At 39.9% G+C, this 24314-nt stretch overlaps 2 protein-coding genes across 3 annotated transcripts; both read left to right on the top strand.

Annotated features, from left to right (window-relative positions):
* Positions 1-439: 439 nt before the first annotated feature.
* On the top strand, positions 440-19976 carry LOC115757244 (probable metal-nicotianamine transporter YSL7). The gene is made up of 4 exons (XM_048282504.1): positions 440-619; positions 711-1841; positions 18314-18324; positions 19893-19976. The coding sequence occupies exons 1-2, from the start codon at positions 470-472 to the stop codon at positions 1776-1778; spliced, it is 1218 nt and encodes a 405-aa protein (XP_048138461.1). The 5' UTR covers positions 440-469; the 3' UTR covers positions 1779-1841; positions 18314-18324; positions 19893-19976.
* Positions 17097-20001, top strand: LOC115729692 (probable metal-nicotianamine transporter YSL7). 2 transcript variants are annotated; one of them, XM_030660312.2, is made up of 7 exons: positions 17097-17623; positions 17762-17925; positions 18039-18136; positions 18213-18347; positions 18471-18660; positions 18752-19843; positions 19887-20001. In XM_030660312.2, the coding sequence occupies exons 1-6, from the start codon at positions 17224-17226 to the stop codon at positions 19832-19834; spliced, it is 2070 nt and encodes a 689-aa protein (XP_030516172.1). In that variant the 5' UTR covers positions 17097-17223; the 3' UTR covers positions 19835-19843; positions 19887-20001. The 2 variants fall into 2 exon arrangements, with proteins under 2 accessions (XP_030516172.1, XP_048138342.1); XM_048282385.1 differs by having other exon boundaries at positions 18752-19837; positions 19881-19995.
* Positions 20002-24314: the final 4313 nt, after the last annotated feature.

Below are 24314 nucleotides of genomic sequence, written 5' to 3'. Positions count from 1 at the left end.
CATCTATTCAATTTTTGTCAAAATTTCAAATTTCGACCATGTGCATTGTGATATTAAAAGATAATCTCACAATCATGTAAGCCGGCGAAATGCACGAGTATCTTACCGGTCCGTACTAAAGTACATAAACAAAGTGAAATGGTCCATTACACAGTACTAAATTCTCCGAAATACAAACAATTCTATTCGATATATTTTCATTTATTTCACCCATTTTAACGGTTTATATTTTTTAACTCACGTCTCACTCCACAACTATTACACACAAGTTATTGCCGGGAACTTTGTGGTCGGTCTTGCTTGGAATGATAAGGTAGTTTATTACTAATTGCATCTCATAGCCCGATTATGGTCCCAAAAAATCAACCCTATTTCATCTAGAAGAGATGGTGAATTTTAACACCAGCCTAATACACTTAATCTATACATGACATACTTTGATTTTTCTGCAACGTACGTTGGTGTCGGGATGATCTGCCACTACATCGTTAACATATCGGTGCTTCTTGGGGGAATACTGTCTTGGGGCTTGATGTGGCCTCTTATTGGGAAAAAAGCGGGTGACTGGTATTCCGCTCACCTGAAACCGGGCGACACGCACGGCCTACAAGGTTACAAGGTAATGTCGATCGAAGTTCCAGAAGAACGGCTTGGCTCAAACTCTCTTTTGCTATGCTCCTCTTTGTTTACACGCTTTCTTTCATGAATAGGTATTCATATACATCGCCATGATCCTCGGCGATGGCCTCTACAACTTCTGTAAAGTGTTCAGGCGGACTCTCTTGGGTTTGTATCATCAAGTCAGGGGAAAAAACAATCTACCGAGGGTCGTGAACGGTTCTGCCCCCGAGTCCCCTCAACTCTCCTTTGATGACCAACGTCGAACGAGCGTCTTCCTCAAGGACCAAATCCCCACGAGTTTCGCCATCGGAGGCTGCATCGTGATCGCGATAATCTCTATCATATCTCTCCCTCACATATTCCACCAGCTCAAGTGGTACCACATATTGATCATGTACCTTGCGGCCCCCGCCTTGTCCTTCTGCAATGCGTATGGGTGCGGGCTCACAGACTGGTCCCCGTATTGGTCTCTATCATATCTCTGCCTCACGTCTCACGGCGGGGTTCTCGCCGGCCTTGCCGCTTGCGGGGTCATGATGAACATCGTCTCCACAGCAGCCGATCTAACTCAGGACTTCAAGACTGGGTGTCTGACCCTAGCTTCCCCTCGGTCCATGTTTGTGAGCCAGGTGATCGGAACCGCAATGGGATGTGTTGTATCTCCATGTGTCTTCTGGCTGTTCTACAAGGCATTCAAGGACCTAGGTCTTCCTACTAGTGTGTACCCTGCCCCTTATGCCGACATCTACCGAAGCATGGCTCTATTGGGAGTGGAGGGATTTTCGTCATTGCCCAAACACTGCCTCATTCTCTGCTATGGATTCTTCGCTGCCTCAATAGTCATGAACGTGATCAGGGACTCAGTCCCCAAGAAGTACTCCATGTTCATCCTGCTCCCGATGGCCACGGCGATACCCTTTTACCTAGGATCGTATTTCGCTATTGACATGTGCGTTGGGAGCTTGATTTTGTACTCGTGGGAGAGGAGCGACAGGGCCAAGGCCGATGCGTTTGTATCGGGACTGATTTGTGGGGATGGGATATGGGCTCTGCCGACCTCCATACTCGCCCTCACAGGCGTGAAGCCGCCCATTTGCATGAAGTTCTTGTCCAGGGTGGTGAACAACAGAGTTGACGAGTTCCTGAACCCCTCATGAATCAGAGGGTGAAAGATGCGTTTATGGAAATTGTAGCAAACAATGTTGTATATGAATGTTCCAGTTTACTTTTATTTGTTCATCTGGCACTGGTTAGATATATGTAGACTTTGAATGACAAGCAGAATGATTAGGTACCGAAATGGCGCTAATTAGATAATTAGCGTAAACAAATCTCCGAACCTAGAAGTTCTGAGTGCGTAGGTATCGATATGGCACTCCCATGTCTCGATTAGTTTCTAGTCAATCCCAAGATGCTAGTGGTGACTCCTAATAACTATTTAGGTTTCTAATCACGAAAATGAAATGAAAAGTCACGCGAAGTAGGATTTGGGAGAATCCAAGCCATGGTCCGATGGCAATATCTCTAAACCTATCGGACCCTCGGGAAAAGGAAAAGCAGGTCGCGACAAACAACTTTAGCAAAGCATTGATATGGCTCCTTTTGAAGCATTTTATGGAAGGGCGTGTAGAACTATAGTTTGTTGGAATGAGGTGGGAGAAAGAAAACTAACAAGACCAGAATTAGTCCAAGTTACTTCTAATGCAGTAAAGATGATTCAAGATCGAATTAAAACTGCCCAAAGTCGACAAAAAATTTATGAGGATAAGCACTGAAGGCCATTGGAGTGTAACGTTGGTGACCACGTACTCCTCAAAGTATCATTGATGAAGGGTGTATCACAATATGGGAAGAAAGCCAAGTTGAATCCAAGATTCGTTGGACCTTTCGAAATTCTCGAGAAGGTTGGAGAATTGGCTTACCGGTTGGCTTTACCACCAAGACTTTCCAATGTTCAATCTGTTTTCCACATGAGGAAGTACGAATTGGATCTTGCCCATGTATTAGATTTCGAGACCATCAAGGTAAACAAGCGCGTGACCTATGTGGAGATGCCGGTATAAAATTTAGATCGAACGAAACAAGTCCTTAAAAACAAGACCATTCCCTTAGTTAAAGTCTTGTGGCAATACCATGATCTGGAAGAATCGACTTGGAAACCGAGGAGGAGATGACGCTCAACTATCCACAGCTATTCGAATGACCATATAAATTCGAAATTTTGAGAACGAAATTTCTTAAGGGGGGAAGAGTTGTGACATCCGGAAATGTCTGAATCTAATAATGATGTTTAGATTATATAGCTAAACATTATTTAGCTTATAATTTGGATGAATTGTAGTTGGCTTGATAATCTTGCGAATTACGGAAAACGCGGATTATGATTTTTTGTGTCTGTAATCGCCTTAGACTCGATTAAATTAGTGATGATTAATGTGTTCGTAGGCGGTATAGAGTAACGCTATTTTGTTTCCGGCTATCTTAAATTTTCGTGGAGAACATACATTTTCTCGAATGTCATGTTCAATGACATTTGAGTATTAGATTCAATAAATTAATATTTTTCCTAACGTTTGGTATTAATTACTCTTAATTCTAGTGAATTTAAGAAGTCATAGACTTCATTACGTATTTTAATTATTGTTATTAAGTGATCTACTTCTACTAAGAACAAAGTGGAAGTGCACGTGGGTAAAGCTTCAAGCTCACCACTTCACCTTCATATACCTCCCTTGGTAAGCCACATAAAAGACTACCTGTCATTTTAGCAAGTGCATGATATCACAAGTGTCTTAATTGGAGTCAAGACACTCAGGTTTCTCTTAGCATGATAGAGCACTTGTGTTATGGATGCGGACACTCTCGTCTCTCTTCATATTAGTCATCTATTTTTCTTCTACTTGGCCATAGGCTCAAGATATGCTTGACACAAGTACTTTTACCTTAAGGACAAACTTACACCAAGTATTTTAACCTTGGTAATCATAGAAGGCTATTTTCACCTTGGCCGTAACTCTTGCAAACTAATACTCTTGAGGAAGTTTTCCTCCAAAGACCTTATCTTGTAATCATCTTCAAGGTGATAAATGCTTTTTCAAGTTTCCTTTGAGGTAAGTGAAGACTCTAAGTACTCAGTCAGGTTGATGTACTTAGTATTTTTGACTTGATTGATTGACGTTTGTTAACTTTGTTTGAATTTGATGTCAAAGTGTAGTTAAAATTTAATAATAGCACGTTGAGTTATCATTGTTTCTTGATTTGCATCGATGATTGACAATATTTTGATAGAAGAGTGTGAAAGAATAAGAATTATGTATGTAGTTGTTGATATGGAAGTATTGAAAACTGGCCCAAAAGTTCTTGTCGAATTTTCGTTAAAAGAAAAATAAATAGAGGAAAAATGCCATCGATGGAATATGGATTCCATCGATGGCAGTAGGAGTTTGCCGTCGATGGGGTCTCCAATCTATGAAAGAAGAAGAAGAAGAAAAGTTATCGATGGCAGTGAGACAATATCAATGGCAAAATTATGCCATCGCTGGGTCCTCACTAAAAAAAATTAAAAATAATAATGAATAAAAGAAAGAATCGATAAAGGCATTCATTGACTTCAAGGTAAAGTGTTTATTATAGAACATGTTGCTCTGAAGATGTTGATTGCAAGATGTCTTTCTTGACATGAGAACGTGAGAGGAGGTAAGTGGACATTACCCTTCGCATGAGTGTTGCATGAACCCATGATATTTGTATTATAGTGAAGGTTTGAATATATTAATAATTGTGCACATAGCATCAATTTTTGAACATCTTCATGTGCATCACTGTTGCATGAAGAATGTGGATAATGTTATGAAAGTATTTTGTCGTCCACTTGATGGTGGCAATGATGTCTCGTGTGTCGAGATGCCCCGTCTGTCGGGAGGCAAGATGCCCTATCCAGTGGAGATGCCGTCGAGAAATGCTTCAAGATGCCTCGCGTGTCAAGATGCCCCGTGTGTTGAGAAGCACTTGGAGTGTTATGGAGTATTAGACTAAATATTAAAGTGGGGTCCACATTAGATACGGTGTGCGCCCATGCGGGTAACCACACCCCAGTGAGCGATTATTTGCTCAAACGTGAAGGATCACGTTGGTTGAATAAAAACGTCAAATAACCGACGTGCTCTCTATCGTTCTCCCCTGTAACTTCATTCTGTCACTTCAAGAAAATAGAAAACGCAGAACGCTCCTCCCATCGTCAATTGTTGTTTGACAGAGAAAAACTCCGAGATCGCAAAGGGCATCTAATCGGTGATCAATAAGGTATGTCCTCGTGATGTATCTTCGTCGATCGGTGAATCCGGTGATCTATTAGGCATGTTTCCGCTGTTTTGAGTATGTATTAGATCGGATTTAGTATCCAACATTGGTATCGGAGCGTGTGTTACTTGATTCTTGATCGTTTTGTGTTGATATGGCGCGTTTTAAAGATTTTTAACCCTAATCGCGAAGTTACTGTTCATAGCCTTTTGATTATGATTTGTTCGTCAAAATAGTAAATTAAACATACCAATAGAACGGGCTCGTCGAGACAATCGTTTTGAGTGGTCGCCGGCCTCGAGGGTCCGCCGAACGCCGCCGCACACGCGCCGCGACGGGGCGGAGTCCCGCGGGGCCGTGGCATTTCGTTCCTTTTTATGCCATTTTTGTTCGCCATTTTTTGAGTTATGAATATACCATCATGTTCGTCTCGAAAATACAAAAATTTTGGCGAAAATTTGGTCGCCGGAGGAGGCCGGGAGGCCGGCCACGCGCCGGCACGCGCCGGCGGAGCCGCTACGCGCGGCGAGCCACGAGCCGCACGTGCGGCGCACGTGGGGAGGCCGGGCCGCGCGCATAGAGGAGGCCCGCGGCGCATTGGGCCAGAACAGGCCCAATACTAAAATCCTTTTGTTTTATATAAACAGGCCTGAAGCGAAAAAGGCCCAGTCCAGCCCATTTGATTATAAACCCATGCCTTTTAATAAAAACAAAAGGGAGAGGAAATTGGGCCGGCCCATTTCATTTATTTTTTTGGATCCGACCCGCGACCTGCTATTGACCCGACCCGGTCTGACCTTTGACCCGCGACCGTTGACCGTTGACATGTTGACTGTTGACTCGTTGACTTTGACCGTTGACCCCCCCCCAAAAAAGGGTCTTGTTGGTCAATACTAAGGGGTCTTGTTTTACCTATTATTTTATTTATTATGATATGTTCATAATAGTTACAAAATAATTGGATTTTTCGTAATCCATTTGTGTTCTGCATTCGTTGCGGGAACAATGCAATGGGTAAGACGAAATGCGAGAACACCTCAAAGGCCAAGGAGAGCTCAAGCTTAGCAAGCTCTAAGGGAAAAGATTACAATATTGGGTCTTTATAAATGGGATAATGCTTCTGACATTATAACCCATGTTATTAAGGTCAACGAAATGATCCAAGAAATCGTATGGGCCGGACAAGAAATGACCCCAGTAGATGCATTTTATGCACTACGTAACACTATACCCGTAGAATGGCATGGTTTGATGAATAGCGCGTGGTGGAATGATGCTGCCACATATAAGAAATCCGTGCTACCTTTCTTACACGATTTTATAAGGATCGGAGCGATGAAGACGTCATCGCTTGCAATGAATATATCTTGGCGCAGACGTAATGCGCCATGGCGTAAAGGCAAGGGTCCTCAAAGGTTTTGTCCAAAGGAGCTGATTTTGGCCCCCGATTTGATTCATAATGCTCCTCGAGACCTTAATTATTCTTTTCCTTGTACCAAGGAAATTACATATGCTCATGTTGTAACCGGAGCTAGGAGGATCACACGTTATTATATTTAGACTTTTATTTTTAGCTAGTTCCTTTCTTGTATGTCTTAGGAGACTTTTAGGAACTTGTGATTGTTGTATTGATGATTTTTGTATATGCATTATGTTATGTGTATATATTTCGAGTGGGAGTGTTCATAACTTTTAGTAACTGTATGATGAACACAAAGTGATGATTATATTGGTATTGGTTTTAGATAAGAAAATCTGGATGATGATGGGGAACTTAGTGAACTGTTGATTTTAGAATTCCTTTTTTGAAACTATATACCAAGATAATCGAGATGCATGAATATGATTGCATTTGTTGCATACAAATAGACTTTAAATACGTGCTAAATGTTATACTCGGATACTATGGCAACGGCATCTAAGAATATTGTTACTGAGCTCAACAAGGGTGAGAAATTGAATGGCGAAAATTATGAAATCTGGAGCAGGAAAATCCAATATGTACTTGAAGAACTAGAGGCACTGGAAGCTCTTAACCCGACCATGACCGAGCCGGAGGATGGTAATACCGCACAGCACGTAAGAGACAAAGAAGCCTATGCTGCCTGGAAGAAAAAGAACTCAACTGCTCGCATTACGTTGTTGAGTAGTATGGATAATGACATCATGAGAGAGTTCGGGCAGCATGAAAATGCTAAAGACATGTGGGATGCATTGAATGCTAGATTTGGTCGGACTTCTGTCACCAAGCCGAGGCAACTTACAATCGGGTTCGACACTTATAAGATGCCACATAGGCAGAATATAAAACAACATTTGAGGAAGATGTCGAACATGATTAGTGAGCTAAAAGATGCTGGACATGTGTTGTCCGATGAACAACAAGTGCAGGCTGTAATTCGCTCTTTACCTCATAATTGGGAACACATGAAGGTGAACCCGACCCACAATGTGAACGTCACAACCTTTGAGGATGTTGTGCGCCATTTGGAGCTAGAGGAGGACCGCCTTCCGGCCGCTAAGATACAATCCGATGTATATGTTCTTGGATCTAGCTCACATGGAGCTTCGGGCTTCAAGCGCAAGCATCCTGGAAAGTTCAAGAAGTGGACAGGCAAAAGAGTTGAACCATCGGGCAAGAAACCAAAGTTTGAGAAGCATAGAAAAGGGAAACGTCCCATGAAGAAGAATATTTCGAGGATGAAATGTTACAACTGTGGCAAGAAGGGTCACTCCGCTCGCGACCGTGGTGAGCCGAAGAAGGTAGAAACCCTTAACACACTTAAAAGTGTTTGTTACGTATCAAGTTCTGTATTTTTAACTGAATCTCATCCTTTGTGGACTGTAGACTCGGGAGCCACGGACCATGTAGCCAGAGATCAAAATACGTTTGTGGAATTTAGACGAATTCCAAGTGGAGCGAGATGGATTTATGTAGGAAACAATTCCAGAGTAGAAGTGAAAGGAATTGACACTTGCCAACTTATTATGCGTGGTGGACGCACTTTATTTCTACATGATGTTCTGTACGCTCCGGAGATTCGTCGAAATCTTGTCTCCGTGTTGGTATTAGTCAAACTTGGTTTTAGTATGAATTTTCACAATAATGGTGTGGATTTGTTGTTGGGAACAACTTTTTATGGTTCTGGTTATTTCACGGATGGCTTTATTGTATTAGATATTGAACATGCTAGTGTGAATGTATGTTATTCCCTGTTTGCATCTTCTAATTCTAATGAGAATGATGTGAATACATGGCATGCTAGACTTGGTCATATTGGCCAACAAAGAATGAATAGATTAGCTAAAGATAGCTTATTAGGTAATATCGAGAAAGTTGAATTGCCTACCCGTGAGCATTGCCTAATGGGAAAAACAACTAGAAAGCCATTTGGAAAAGGGACAAGAGCTGAATTTCCATTGCAATTAATTCATACCGACATCCGTGGTCCGATGAATTTAGGGCAAGGCATGGTGCTGTTTATTTCATCACATTTATTGATGATTATACTCGATATGGATATGTCTATCTGCTATCTCATAAATCAGAAGCATTTAGTTGCTTCAAGAAATTTATGACCTTAGTGGAAAATCAGTTAGAAAAGAAAATAAAAGCTTTGAGATCCGATCGAGGTCGAGAATATTTATCCGATGAGTTCAGAAATCTATGTGATGAAAATGGAATAGATAGACAGTTATCTATTCCATACACTCCGCAACAAAATGATGTTGCCGAAAGACGAAACAGAACCCTATTTGAAATGGTTAGGTCCATGATAGCACAAGCTAATTTACCGATTGTCTTTTGGGGCGATGCTTTATTAACTGCCTATGTACTTAACCAAGTGCCTTCCAAATTAGTCACTTCTACCCCATATGAATTGTAGACAGTTCGGAAACCCGATTTAATCTTTCTCAAACCTTGGGGTTGTGCTGCTTATACTCATGAGTCCTCACGTAAATATGGAAAATTAGGACCAAGAGGCAAAAAGAGTATCTTCATAAGGTACTCAGAACACTCAAAAGGATATGTGTTCATAGGTGAGCAAGAAAGTGGAAATGTGACTGAATTTGAATCACGAGATGTCACATTCTTAGAGAATGAATTTCCAAGAAAGGGCGAAATAGGTGAAGATTGTTTCCTATTTGAGACATTGGATCAAGATAATGAGATCGTTGGAAATAATGATCCAAGTGGAAGCAATGTGAGAGGTGGGGAGTTGAATACAAACCAATCTCCATTGCAACTACTTGATGAATCAATGTCATTATCCGGTCCAAGTGGAAGCGTATTGGAGGACGAAGTACCCTTGGTACAATCTTCTTCGCGCCGAACCGGTCGCAAAAGCATTCCTCAACGATGTTTTGAAATTGAAGGGGAAGCTTTCATGATCGCTCCATTGGATGAAGATGAGCCAAGAAATGTGAATGAGGCTCTATCTTGACCTGATAAGGAAAGATGGATGAAAGCGATGAAAGAAGAGATGAAGTCAATGAAATCAAACCAAGTTTGGGAACCGGTTGATCTTCCAAAAGGACGCAAAGCCATTGGGAACAAATGGGTTCTCAAAATAAAGCGCAAGACCGATGGCTCAATTGAGAAATATAAGGCACGCCTTGTGGCGAAAGGATATAACCAACAGGAAGGAATTGACTATGAAGATACTTTTTTTCCCGTGGTAAGATTTACCTCGATTCGCCTCATTCTAGCAATATTGGCTAGTTTGGATCTTGAATTACATCGGATGGATGTAAAAACCGCTTTTCTCAATGGAGAATTAGATGAAGAGATTTACATGGAACAACCCGTTGGGTTTGTTAAAAAGGGCCAAGAACAAAAGGTATGTCGACTTTTGAGATCGATATATGGCCTTAAGCAGTCTTCAAGACAATGGTATATACGCTTCAATAATGCCATAGTGGCATATGATTTTGAAATAATTAATGAAGATAATTGCGTCTATATCAAAAGGTCCAAAGGTCACTTTGTAATTTTATCATTATATGTTGATGATATATTGATTGCTGGAAATAATATGGAGTTTGTGAAGACAGTCAAAAGTTGGCTATCTTCTAATTTTGAAATGAAAGATATGGGTGAAGCTACATACATTCTCGGAGTTGAGATTTCGAGAGATTGTTCGAAAAAGTCATTATCTCTTTCGCAAGAGACGTACGTCAATAAAATTCTCGAACGATTTTGTATGCAAGATTGCAAACCCATTAATACTCCTATTGCAAAAGGTAATGGGTTGAGCCGAAGAATGTGTCCTAAGACTCCACAAGAGCAAGATCGTATGAAAAACGTTCCATATGCCGGTGCTATTGGAAGTCTCATGTACGCTATGATGTGTACAAGACCCGATATTTGTTATGCGGTTGGATTGGTCGGTAGATACCAATCCAATCCAGGTCAAGCACATTGGATTACCGTTAAGAGAATCTTGAGGTATCCGAAAGGAACCGCCGATTACTCGCTAACTTATCAAGGAAGTGATCTGCACCTAGAGGGCTACACTGATGCTGACCGGGGGGGAGATTTGCATGAGAGAAAATCCACTTCTGGAAATGTATTCTTACCGAATAATGGCGTCATATCGTGGAGCAAGAAGAAACAACAAAGTATAGCCTTATCCACCATGGAAGCCGAGTTCGTGGCATTATCGGCGGCAGCACAAGAAGGTGTTTGGCTTAGAAGATTTATGGATCATTTGGGTGTTACAGGAGATGCTGCAAAACCTGTGAAGGTTTATTGTGATAGTCAAGCAGCAATGGCTTATACTAAGGATCCTAAGTTTCATAGTAAGACCAAACACATAGACATTAAGTATAACTATGTCAAGGATATGGAAGCACGAAAGGAAGTGAACCTACGGTATATATCTACGCATAGAATGTTAGCAGATCCCATGACAAAGCCAATTCCTAGAGATGCTTTCTTTGGTCATATAAAGACTCTAGGACTGCGTAGAGGTTAATGTATTGAATATTTGTAATTTTTCCCCGAACGTCAATAATTGATGATGTTGTTTATCAATATTAAAGTCTATAAGTTTATTTGATATTCATGCATATTAATGCTTGGTGCACTATATGTTGAAAAGGTATGTCGGACGGATGAGAGGTTAGCCCATTCACACGGGTAACCGTCTCTATTTATTTATGTAGTGAATAGAGATGAGGCAATTTTAAGCTTATTATCTAGGTGATAATTGAAAGCTCAAGCTTAAAATAATAATACCGCCTTAACACGATGTTAAGATGAGGACTTATTACTTACAATGTCCGGAAGTGAAAATAATCCACATATTTCGCTTTATCTGTCTTAAACGCCGGATGAGAGTTCTGATGAAAACTCTTGGCTAGAGTTGTTACGTGAACTCAAGTTAGACACCGAGTATGTCAAGATGAGCATCCGTACGGTATTAAAATAGAAAGACATACGCTCCATAGGGAAGGAGAACATACCGTAATACGTATTTCATATTACGTATGCACTATCGACCAATGAGAGTAGGCAAGAGTTTTTGATCTCAACTTCTATGTGCCGTGTGAGACTCTCGTGGATAAAATTCCTCATTTTAAGTACCCTCATGACTCTTCATTATTCTCAAGGTCTCTATTTAGTGTTTGCTATCTTAGGGTGTTGCCTATGGTCATGAAATTGATTCGATCTAAAGGGACATTTCTAGAAAAGCGAGCTGAACCGAGATTGAGAGATCTAATGAATGAGGAAGATTGATTTGGAGTTTTAAGTCACATTATGAATTATATTCACAGACCGGTCAATTATGATTATTTGGTATGATCATAATTGTGAATATAATATGTCAATTTTAAAATGAGATCTAGTGAGAAATTTATATGTGACTGATCGATCTATGGTACAGCATACAATTCATTTCTTTTTATGCCCAATTTTAGAGCTGTCATATACTCCCAACGGATATATGACAACGAGCTCTCAATGTATGCTGGTCACAAGGATTATTTGCCAATATGAACTTTGCGAAGATAAAAAAGTTTAGTTGTTAGTCCTCCATGGACAAATAGGAGTTGTTTGCCCTACATGGGCGAGTGGGAGATATTAGACTAAATATTAAAGTGGGGTCCACAGGAGATACGGTGTGTGCCCATGCGGGCAACCACACCCCAGTGAGCGCTTATTTGCTCAAACGTGAAGGACCACGTTGGTTGAATAAAAACGTCAAATAACCGACGTGCTCTCTATCGTTCTCCCCCGTAACTTCATTCTGTCACTTCAAGAAAATAGAAAACGCAGAACGCTCCTCCCATCGTCAATTGTTGTTTGACAGAGAAAAACTCCGAGATCGCAAAGGGCATCTAATCGGTGATTAATAAGGTATGTCCTCGTGATGTATCTTCGTCGATCAGTGAATCTAGTGATTTATTGGGCATGTTTCCGTTGTTTTGAGTATGTATTAGATCGGATTTAGTATCCAACATGGAGAATAAGAAAAGACGAAAATATATGCTCAGGAGAATACACATATGTACGTTAATATTGAACATGATGAGAGACTAGGTGATATTGATGCATCACGATTTAATATGCCATCCGCTTGTACCGTATGAAAAACATCATACGACAATGTCCATCACATGAGAAAAGTTAATGCCTATGCCCATGCATGTATGAATTCCATGAGGTATTTGTCATTTGCATGTCGGGTTAAGCGTTAAGGTGAACTCATATATTAGACTTAGAGATTTCATTAAACGGACCTCGGCTCATTTCATTCATTATTTTTCAAATGTACAGAATGGATGTCCCTCCGATAACGCTATGGAGCTCCTATATATTTTGAGGGTATCCTTGCAGATGTACCCATACCCGAGTCAATGTAAACCTTTACTAGGTATAGTTCCATCATCCGGGTCGACGTGGGTCTCCCAGAATGCAACCCTTATCGGTTGAGGGGATTTGATGGGGACAACGACAATGACGGGTAGGCGGACTCGGTTGCCGATCGTAACGTACGACGTGGCCGTTGTCCAAGCAGATTTTTAGTATAGGGAGATAGGCCACCCATGACCTTCCCGAGACTTTGGCATTTTGCATTTTGGTTGTATGATGTCTTAAGGCCGTAAAAACCGAAGTTCTATATAAGTAAAGATGCACAAGTACATTAATTAAACTCGTGTGATTATCTCGTGGGACGTTCTGAATGTTTGAATATGCTTCTGCATACTAATAACAAAAGTAAAGAGATTTAAAAGACAATGTGTAGTGCATGACGTTCTGGAGCGTCACATTAAAAGAGAAGCAAACCATTATATAATCGTTCAAAACAGTTTCTTAGCTTAAAAAAAAGGGTGACGCTATTGCCACCCTCTAAATAACTACATCCACCCCCATTTACATTGAAAAGACAAAATTGCCCTCGGTGTTTCGATTGCATTTTAAAGTGATGGCCCTTCTCGTTGTGTTTTCTATTATTTCTTTTTCTATTTATGAAAGTTACCATAATTGAGCATTTCGCATGTTATATTTTTTAGCGTATTAAAGAAAATTGCATTTCAAATATTCCTATAATGATGTACATATTCTATCTAAAATCATCTCGTTAATAGTAAGGAAAAAACATTCTTTGATATAGTATAAAACTAAAAAGTCTTTTATTCACCATTGATCTTATAACAACTTATGCAATTTTTAGTACGGCTTATCTCAAAAGCTCCCTTTCATGTTGAATTTGTATTAATTTCATGAGTCTACAATGTGTGTATATATATGTATATATATTATGTCTCTTTATTTACTATATCAAAGAATTTATTTTTTTCCTTATTATACTGGCGAGATGCTTTTATGTAGAGATGTTAGAGAAATATATAGGAATACGCTAAAAACATTATGCACAATGAGGTATCTTGATTTTTTTTTGTCAATCCAAAATAATAATATTTCCCTGGCATTTAAAAAAATTCGCACTCTTTTCAATGTTTTGATTTAATTAGATTTCATCTACTTAACAATTTATCCGTGAATATGATTGGCACTAGATTTCTTGAAAATTTCTCTTTTTGACTAAATAAATATTTATGGAAGTAATATCTAACAATAAAAAAAACATAGTGCCTTCAATATACATGGAATAACAAAACCTAAACATATGAAATTCTTAATTATGGCGAGTAGACTCTAAATAGATTAAAATATAAGGAAAGTAAATAAATTTGAGATCACCAATTTAAATTGCAATTGAATGATAAAGGGTAATTTTGTTTTTTTGGTGAAACTTGGGTGGATTTAGTCATATAAGGGGTTGCAATAGTGCCGCCCCTAAAAAAATAGTGAAAAAGAGTAATAAATATATTAAACCGTGACAAAAAGGAAAGGTGAGATAAATTTGTGTAGAAGATTCTTGAGATTGCTTGGCACCTCCACGGCTGTAATTGCACTGTAAAATCACTGTAAAATAAATGCATGTGAGCCGCGAAAAGTAAACAGTTCCATATATGACATCCCAAACCCATTAGCGCAATGCCAAACTTGCATAGGAAAAACTGCCAATTTAGCAAATCCAGCTCTTCATTGCACATGAACAATATCAGTTTAATTTGCATTGGTTTGTATTCGAAGTAAATATTCTGCTTAACCAGAGTGGAAAGTTATCTTCTTGTTGTATGACCTTTGCCTTAGATACCCAAGGATGAATTGGTAATTTAAGATATAGCAGAAATGATAAGTAAAGAAAGGACATAATGTTTAATTTGGCACAGAACAAAATCTCTTTTGGTCTAATTGCATACCTTTCTGGGATATGCTTTCTTCTTCTTCTTTTCGCGAAAGAATATGCATTCTTTTGGGGTGTGCAGAAAAGTGGGCAATACCGCAAGAGAATCTGAGTTTTCTAAAGGGGGAGAAATTTTATGTCATTCCAATTTTCTTCTAATGCTTTTGGGGAAATTCACCTCCTTATTGGCTCCTAACATCCCTATCACGTTGAATTGACTACATTATCCTTTTGCGGATTTCACTCTCGATTTAAGATTATTTCTCACATTTTTTATTCTTTTTCTTTTGTTCAATTTTGTTAAAAGACAAAACTACCAACATCCCTTTCAAACAACTGTTTTTTTTTTTTTTTTTGTAGCAGCTTCTTCTACACCCATTACATTTTGACTTTTTCTTTATGTTTGTCTTCTTCTATACTTATTCCGCCAATTATTAACTTTATTTACCTAAATAATCCTCATGATTGTGAATTTTTCGACCTCGATATTCAGCACATGTTTATAAGAATTTACTCAAACATTGGATATTGTGTTTGATGAATGCATTGCATTATACACAACTTTTTTTTTTGTTGGATATTATACACAATTTATACAATTTATTCATCTTTCACTGTATCTGTTTCTGTAGTACAGTCACTATGGAAGGCAATTTTGAAGAGGACCCAAATTGCTTAAATGTATCTACTGATGATGAAACTATGAATATGAGAACAACAATCAATCATGTCAACAAGTTCAGTTGGAGCTTCTTGCACTGAACATTGAAAATTGTTCCTTGATATATATCTGTGTGTGTGTGTGTATTTTAAGGGAATAATGACTCTTATTAATGTAATTGAAAACTTTTATTGTTTCATTCAGGTAAAATAATTTTTTTCGAGAGAATAACTTTTTTAGGGGAGTCAAGCAACTGAACGGGCAATATTTTTTTATTAAGATGTATATGTAACTTGTTACTATTGCAGTTGATAATTTTATTTGCATTGACTGTTTTATGAAAATTCCGATGGATTAAGAGAATATGTCTTTGCAAATGGTTTGAACGGGTTGGCTTATGATGCCATTACAATTGCCATAATTTTTTTTATCAAAGGTTAATTATATCATGTAATCAAGGCATATAAAGTATTTTACGTTATAATGTTTTAGGGAGCATTTTCTTTGGCATTTGCCTGGTAGTACTGGATGTTTAGGATTTTCTTATACACTTAAATTGTCATATTTTTAATTTTTTTTACGTATGTTTTGAAACATCGTGCAATGACCGCAAATAAATAAAAATCAGACTATTAGATTCCCTGAATAAAATGAAAGTTGAGTAGTTAAAATACACAGACTACAACATACTGACTTATATTAAAGTTATAATTAAACTAAATACTTACTAAAATTGGTAGATGGAGTCTTTTCACTCTTACTTGTGCTTAAGTTATTTTTTATATAATAGTTTCCTAGTACAGAAAAGAGAAATATACAATTCATTAACACAACATTTAGTTTTTTCCGATCAAACACAACATTTAGTTAGCTATCTACCAAATAAGCCTTTTTTTTTTTTTTGAGAAGGACACCAATCCTGTTCCAAATGAAGAAAGAAAAGTTAAAAACCCAAAAAGGAGAAATAAGGTAAGAAATAATCTTAAATCAAGAGTGAACCTCATATTAATAAAAGCTTTTGAAGACGAGCATAGGTGGTTTTGTTTCCTGTAAAATTGAAACAAAAGATAAAGAAGAAGAAAAAAAAAGGTAAGAAATCATCTTAAATCAAGAGCAGGACCTGTAAGTAGTCAATTCAATATGCCTGGAGGGTGTGATGAGCCAACAATGAGGTGGAAATAGGGCGAGCCAATAGCTAAGCTGACTTTTCAGTCACAGAACGGACCATAAGGGGAGAGCACTACACATGGAGACCATTCACGGCATACAAGGCAAGAGTTCTACCGTCAACCACAGTTTAAGGAACAGTCGGTGCTTTCTTTTTTTTTCTTTTCTAGTCATTAGAACCGAGCGATTCCATTCGGGAAGCAGGTGTAGATACAATGTTTGTGAATTTCGTCTGCTGATGCATTTCATTTGGTTCCCAAGAAACGTTTGTTGCGCATTCATTCAGCAAATATACAGTGTGACTGTGTCCATATGCATTGGAAGGGACAGAAGCGTGAATGCATTTAAAAGGGGAAAAACCTCACAAAGGTAATTGTGTCACAGGATAAGGCCAAATCAGAATCCTACAGACAACCTCCTATGAGTTGGAGGTTGACCGTGACTCCCACAACCCACAAACAGCCAGTGCCAATCTCAGTCCATCTCATCTCTCTCTGTGATTGTTCATAATCTGATTACCAAAAGGGTCCCCCATTTAGCAGATTCCTTCCCTACTGCTACTTCCTTACCGAAAATGTTGAATAAAAAAGGGAGAGAATTAAAAGATTCACACCCACAAAGCCCTTCCTAAGAAGATGCACAACCCAGGATTCTGATCTCCCTCCTGTGTCAGAAAGGAGAGAACTTTCGGTGTAAAAACCGGAAAAATCACGAATGGGTAGGGACGATAGTGTAGAGAGTGGATACGGCTTCGAGGACGAGCCCAAGGACAAGATGCGTGCCAAGAAGGAAGAGGAGGAAGAGATGGTGATGTCGGTGGAGAGGGTGTTCGAGAGCAAGGAGGTCCCTTCATGGAGGCAACAACTGACGGTGAGGGCCTTCGTGGTGAGCCTCGTGCTCAGCGTCTTGTTCAGCTTCATCGTGATGAAGCTGAACCTGACGACTGGGATTATCCCGTCCTTGAACGTGTCTGCTGGGCTTCTGGGCTTCTTCTTCATCAAGACTTGGACCAAAGTGCTGGAGAAGTCCGGGATGTTGCAGGTCCCCTTCACGAGGCAAGAGAACACTGTGATCCAGACCTGTGTTGTCGCCTCGGCTGGGATCACCTTCAGCGGTAACGACCCTTCTAGCCCATTTTACCCTTAAAAATCACTTTTTTATTATTTCTGTATCTTGTATCACGTTGTATCATTGGGTTAGAGAATGAAAGATTGGTTTTTTGGTATGATTTTTCCCAATCTCAATCGAGCAGGAGGTTTTGGAAGCTACTTGTTTGCAATGAGCGGACGCATCGCAAACCAGTCGGGGAGCGCCCCCGGTACAAATGACTACAAGGACCCGTCATTAGGCTGGATTATCGGCTTCCTCTTGATCGTCAGTTTTGTGGGGCTCATGGCAGTGGTGCCTCTCAGGAAGGTAATTAAATTTGACGGTTCTACCGAGCAGAACATGGACATCAATCGTTCGAGGGTTCTGACGATTTTATGTTACGTGCTGATTAACATTGCATAAACATTTTCTCCACGTAGATCATGATCATTGATTTCAAATTGACATATCCAAGTGGTACTGCGACTGCTCATCTTATCAACAGTTTCCACACCCCTGAAGGAGCCAAGCAAGCTAAGTTAGTAGAGTGATTTATATGTGTTGAAATTTGATCTTGCCTGTTCTGATGGGCACGCTTTCTCGGGATCGTGCAGGAAACAAGTGAGAGCACTGGGCAAATTCTTTTCATTCAGTTTCTTCTGGGGATTCTTCCAATGGTTCTACACTGCTGCAGATGGCTGTGGGTTTGCAAACTTTCCAACGTTGGGTCTGAAAGCTTTTGAGAACAGGTGATCGCAAGACGCGGTTTCGATTTATCTGAAGTATAAATTTCAGTTCTCGTTCTATCTTGGACGACTAGGCCTAAAGTAAACAGGGGAATTCATTAGATGATTCTTTGGACAAATATGCAGGTTCTACTTTGATTTTTCTGCAACGTACGTTGGTGTCGGGATGATCTGCCCCTACATCATTAACATATCGGTGCTTCTTGGGGGAATACTGTCTTGGGGCTTGATGTGGCCTCTTATTGGGAAAAAAGAGGGTGACTGGTATTCCGCTCACCTGAAACCAAGCGACACGCACGGCCTTCAAGGTTACAAGGTAATGTCGATCGAAGTTCCAGAAGAACGGCTAGGCTCAAACTCTTTGTTGCTATGCTCCTCTTTGTTTACACGCTTTCTTTCATGAATAGGTATTCATATCCATCGCCATGATCCTCGGCGATGGCCTCTACAACTTCTGTAAAGTGTTCAGCCGGACCATCTTGGGTTTGTATCATCAAGTCCGGGGAAAAAACAATCTACCGAGGGTCGTGAACGGTTCTGCCACCGAGTCCGGTCAACTCTCCTTTGATGACCAACGTCGAACGAGCGTCTTCCTCAAGGACCAAATCCCCACGAGTTTCGCCCTCGGAGGCTACATCGTGATCGCGATAATCTCTATCATATCTCTCCCTCACATATTCCACCAGCTCAAGTGGTACCACATATTGATCATGTACCTTGCGGCCCCCGCCTTGGCCTTCTGCAATGCGTATGGGTGCGGGCTCACAGATTGGTCCCTCGCATCGACCTATGGGAAGCTCGCCATTTTCGTGGTTGGGTCGTGGGCCGGCGCGTCCCACAGCGGGGTCCTCGCCGGCCTTGCCGCTTGCGGGGTCATGATGAACATCGTCTCCACAGCGTCCGACCTGACTCAGGATTTCAAGACTGGATATCTGACCCTAGCTTCCCCTCGGTCCATGTTTGTGAGTCAGGTGATCGGAACAGCGATGGGCTGTGTCATATCTCCATGTGTCTTCTGGCTGTTCTACAAGGCATTCAAGGACCTAGGTCTTCCTACTAGCGCGTATCCCGCCCCTTATGCCAACATCTACCGAAACATGGCCATCTTAGGAGTGGAGGGATTTTCGTCATTGCCCAAACACTGTCTCTCTCTCTGCTACGGATTCTTCGCGGCCTCAATAGTCATAAACGCGGTCAGGGACTCAGTCCCCAAGAAGTACTCCAGGTTCATCCCGCTTCCAATGGCCATGGCAATACCGTTTTACCTGGGATCGTATTTCGCTATCGACATGTGCATCGGAAGCCTGATTGTGTACTTGTGGGAGAGGAGCAACAAGACCAAGGCCGATGCGTTTGTACCGGCAGTCGCCTCAGGACTGATTTGCGGGGAAGGGATATGGAGTCTGCCAAGCTCCATACTCGCCCTTGCGGGCGTGAAGCCGCCGATTTGCATGAAGTTCTTGTCGAGGGCGGAGTTGAAGGATTCCTGAAAGGCTCATGAATCGAGTGCAGGAGATGGGTTCATGGGAATCGTAAGCACACAATGTCTATATGAATGTTCCAGTTTACTTTATTTTCTCAATGTAGTTGGACGGAATTTTAGAATCTCGAAAGTCTGGTTCTGGATTGAAGAGAATAAAGACGTAGTGATCAATATGGTTCATAGTGCTTGATCTTGTTGTTTGGAGAAGTTCAAGCCTAGCTAGAGGCTCTTGCCATATTTCCCTTGCGTGATAAACAGCGGAAAAGGACCATTATGAACTCATCAACTTTCTTTTCAGTCTTCGTGTAAAATGTGCAATGAAAATAAGTACACGGCTCCATTTATTGGGCGAAAAATGATTTCTTAAAATAATTAGTCAATTAATAATAATAGTTTATGTCTAAATAATTTTGTGAAGATATTTTTCGTTTATTCATTTTTGTAAGTGATTCAAATGATTATTTTTGAAAAATATTTTTCAAATTATTTATTTTTCGTGAAATAAATTCACCTAAATACACATTCATGTGATGTTCTGTTCATTTGCTATGCATACGAGCAATCAATGCCCTTGCCAAGTCATAAATTAAGGTTTGTTTCAGAATTTTATGGAGCAATCTTTTTCTTTTTGGAACATAAATTGGAGTGTCAACCCATTATTTTTTTAACCAAAAAATAAAAAAACCATTGTTTCTACGTGTCCATGTCTTTGCTCAATCTAGTTCTAGTATCTGCGAAATTTGAAATCAGCTTGATGGTCCGGTCACTCGACCCAACACAAAGATTCTTAGGGTGGTTTATGGTCTTAACCAAATAAAAATTAGTTTGGACCTTTATTTAGTTTTGAGTAAATATGTCGGGGTACTAGTTTGGTAAATTATAAAGATAAAAAACACGTATTGGGAAGTAACTCATATGAGAATTGGTAACTCAAAACTAATTGGCACTTTAGTTTGACAAAAGTTGGCAAATCATTCTAACTTAAGTTGGTAAATCCATACAAGAGTTTCGAAAACCATGGTAAGTTGTGCAAATGAAAGTTGGTAATTTATTACAAAAATCGCTACTCTGCAAACAAGAAAAAAAAAGTGTGCAATTTCATATAGGTGTTGGTGAATCATCAACGAGTCACTTAGAAAAAAAATAGTCACCGGTCAATTTTCCTACCGATGTGACGACAACATGACTAAATCATCTAACGAAAGATCTTCAAGTGCACACGGCTCGCGCATAAAAACGTGGGAAGGTAGAGTTTTTAAGGTTGTAATTATGCACAAAGTTTTAAACCTATTATACGAAGACCAATTTAGTTCTAAGTTTTTCAATTTATCAATTTGGTCCTGAATGTTTTGATCATTTTCCTATTACGATCGCCGGTTTTAAACCTATTGCACTGACGACCATGCCACGTAAACAAATAACACTAACATAAATGATTTTCACCTTTGTTTTTCAATTTTCAAAACTTTTCCTGCCCTGTCTTCACCGGATTCGCTCCAAGTTTTTCTTTTGTTTTTCTTTTTTCCCAATGTTTTCCTTTTTGCCAATGGCTGGTTTTGGCGATGGCCGACGACCGGCCGCAAGTGAGGGTCATCCTCGCCGATCGCCCCTTGCCTACATCCGGCGAGGGGGGATGGAGGAGGGCCAAGAAACGCTTTACCTATCTAGGCGAGCGTAGCTCTCACTTGTGGCCGATCGTTGACCAGACCAGCCACATATGAAAAGGAAGAAAAAAGAAGAAGAAAAGAAATGGAAAAAAAAAATCAACAAATAAGAAAATTTAAAAAAACCTATGTGATAGTCACATTCACATCAACGATTTCCGACCAATTTTGGTATGAATGATTACAATGAAAAATCGTCAAAAAGTTTAGGACTAAATTGGCTATATTAAAAAGTTTAGGATCGAATTGGCCTTAGTCACTTTACAATAGGTCTAAAATTTTTGGACAATTTTCTCTGCCATTGAGAAAGAACGAAATTAGTGAAAGTGGGATTTGAACTTACCAACTCATGGGTTTTTATCATTCCATTTTTATACTTTAAGTTTGATTAATGTTTCTGACTTTACATCATTCATTTCAATATATGAACTATACACATGACATGAAGAGACCACCCTTCTTCATTTTGATCTTATTTGATTGCATATCTCTAATTAACATTGAAACAAAGGTATTTGTATAGCACATAATGTCATTAATCTTACTTCATCGGATGAACTAGATGATGACAAAATGAAATACTATGAGTTACTATGATATTTACTCACATATATATCTTTTTCCCGAAAACAGTTACTCAAATTAGCAAACTATAGAATGTACTATTAGTCCTAGAGCAACAACTCCAGCACAAGTATATCATGTTAAAACATCATTTTCATCGTAAATTTAATTATAAAAATTTATACACTTGAATCTTGAAGGATTACCGTATCAAACTTTATAGAAGTTTATCGAATATCTAAATTCGATCCTATCAACGATGCAAGAAAGTAATGGAAATTCGCACAACACAAGAATTTACGTGGTTCGGTAGCGGAGATGTTACGCCTACCTACGTCCACGGGGAGATGAGATCTGTTTCACTAATAACGTAGAAAAGTGTACAGCCGCTCTTTCTCACACCCTCTCTATCTTAGAGACCTGTTTCTCCCTAAACATATATATAGCGAAACCCTACATGGCACAAATTACAAAATTGCCCACATAGCCTAAAATATTCAATTTTTCCATAGAAATCCTTCTATAACTGAACATAAAACGCCTCAGGCGGCTCGGGGGCGCCGCCCCCGCGACCCCCGCCGGGGCGGCCCCCCCGGACCCCCGTGCTTTCCGGTCGTAGGGGGCCTTTCTGAACCGCCTCATAATCTCTTGAATAACAGAATACAAGACATCAACCTCAACAGCTAAGATTCTTTCTTACATCGCACGGGTTCTTGTTAATATGGTTTTTTCTTAGAACCATTTGATGAATACATGCTTTTCAGTCTAATTCGGCTTTTGCACATACATTCAATTTTTATCAACATTTCGATTTTTGACTATGTGAAATATGATAGTAAAAGATAATCTCACGATCATGTAAGATATTGTACGAAGGTACTTTAAGCCGGCTAGATGCATGTGTATCTTACTAGTATTTACTAAAAGTACAACAACAAAGTGAAACGGTCCATTGCACACTACTGTATTCTTTGAAATACAAACTCTTGTATTCGACATGCTCATGTTTTAAGTATTTTGCGCCTTTTTTTTCCGTTTTATCTTTTAACTCGCGTCTTACTCGACAACTATTACACACAAATTACTACCTCGAACTTTGTGGTGGGCATCATTTGGAATGATAAGGTAGCTTAAAACTACATTGCATCTCAAGGCACGATTATGGTCCCACCAAATGAACCCTATTTCATCTTGAAGAGATGGTGAATTCAACGCCAGTCAATCAATTTCACAAGGCTATATATAACATAAGGACATAAAAAGTGTCGTTCTCTTCATGAAATCGTTCTCTCTCCTCCGCTTATAAGTGGAGAAAAATGGAAGTTTTGAATTGGCAATGCAAAATGTGAATGCACAGGCAATTGATTGATCATATTCAACCGAAAGGTGCACTAAGTTTAGCTAAAACTGGAAGTAACTTCCACATTATAGTGCCCATCTCTTTCTCAATGGATCCATAGGTGCACTCAGTTTCTACAGTTCAATTGATTAGTATGATGGTTGGTGATAGTTGTTTCTGTTTTGTTATTCATTTTTCAAACTAAATAAGCATACCATTATTGTTTCAAAACAATTTTTTCTCTCTTCGATATGATATTGATGTTCAACGCCGATACAGCCACCACATGTAACGATTCAGCACGACAAAAGTGTGGAGCATCCATCGAGGGAGAGGCTCGGACAATGTACACCTCCCAGCAGGCTATTAGGACTGCAAAAGGATGTGAATCGGTCTAATTACCTATTGAACTTAGAGAGAACGCTTCTAAACTCACCGTGCGAAAACAATTTGCTTCATGGCGTACCAAATTTTTCCAATGTGTGGTGCACTTGTGAGGGAGCGTAACAAAGAAGAACCCCACGTCGCATTTGCTAAGAAGGTGATCACAGGGTGTACTCGGGCAGCACCCGGAGTTCGCCCCTAATGCATTGCTCAAGCCCACGTCATGCACTTTACATATGACATTTCGGGTTGGGTCAGGCCGAAGATGTGCCGGCTGGGCGTGAGCACCTCAACCATGCCAGACGAAGCTCTAACAGCATTCAGACACAACAGAGTTGCTTCGAGAACTTTCGATGCAAGCGTGCATCAGTGGCTGAAAGCACTTATCACATGAGTGAAAGGCTTGGGCATCGAGTGGAATGCTGTCGGAGCTCCGCTAGAACTTGGAAGTTTTGGGGTCTTTCGGGAGGAGCTTCCGCAACGTTTTGCTCAACAGTTTGCTACAGAAGGCGCGAGCTCTCCAATTTGGCGATGCT

Source organism: Rhodamnia argentea, chromosome 1 (assembly GCF_020921035.1).
Source record: "Rhodamnia argentea isolate NSW1041297 chromosome 1, ASM2092103v1, whole genome shotgun sequence".
Classification (NCBI taxonomy): domain Eukaryota; kingdom Viridiplantae; phylum Streptophyta; class Magnoliopsida; order Myrtales; family Myrtaceae; genus Rhodamnia; species Rhodamnia argentea.
This window is presented reverse-complemented; position numbering and strand designations above follow the sequence as displayed.

What these genes read in the sequence shown, in the direction of transcription:
- LOC115757244 (XM_048282504.1), top strand. Translation starts at nt 470, where the DNA reads ATGATCTGCCACTACATCGTTAACATATCGGTGCTTCTTGGGGGAATA. An exon ending in ACGGCCTACAAGGTTACAAG is followed by an intron (nt 620 to 710) that starts GTAATGTCGATC and finishes TTTCATGAATAG; the next exon opens with GTATTCATATACATCGCCAT.
- LOC115729692 (XM_030660312.2), top strand. Translation starts at nt 17,224, where the DNA reads ATGGGTAGGGACGATAGTGTAGAGAGTGGATACGGCTTCGAGGACGAG. An exon ending in GGCTGGGATCACCTTCAGCG is followed by an intron (nt 17,624 to 17,761) that starts GTAACGACCCTT and finishes TCAATCGAGCAG; the next exon opens with GAGGTTTTGGAAGCTACTTG. An exon ending in CTGAAAGCTTTTGAGAACAG is followed by an intron (nt 18,348 to 18,470) that starts GTGATCGCAAGA and finishes ACAAATATGCAG; the next exon opens with GTTCTACTTTGATTTTTCTG.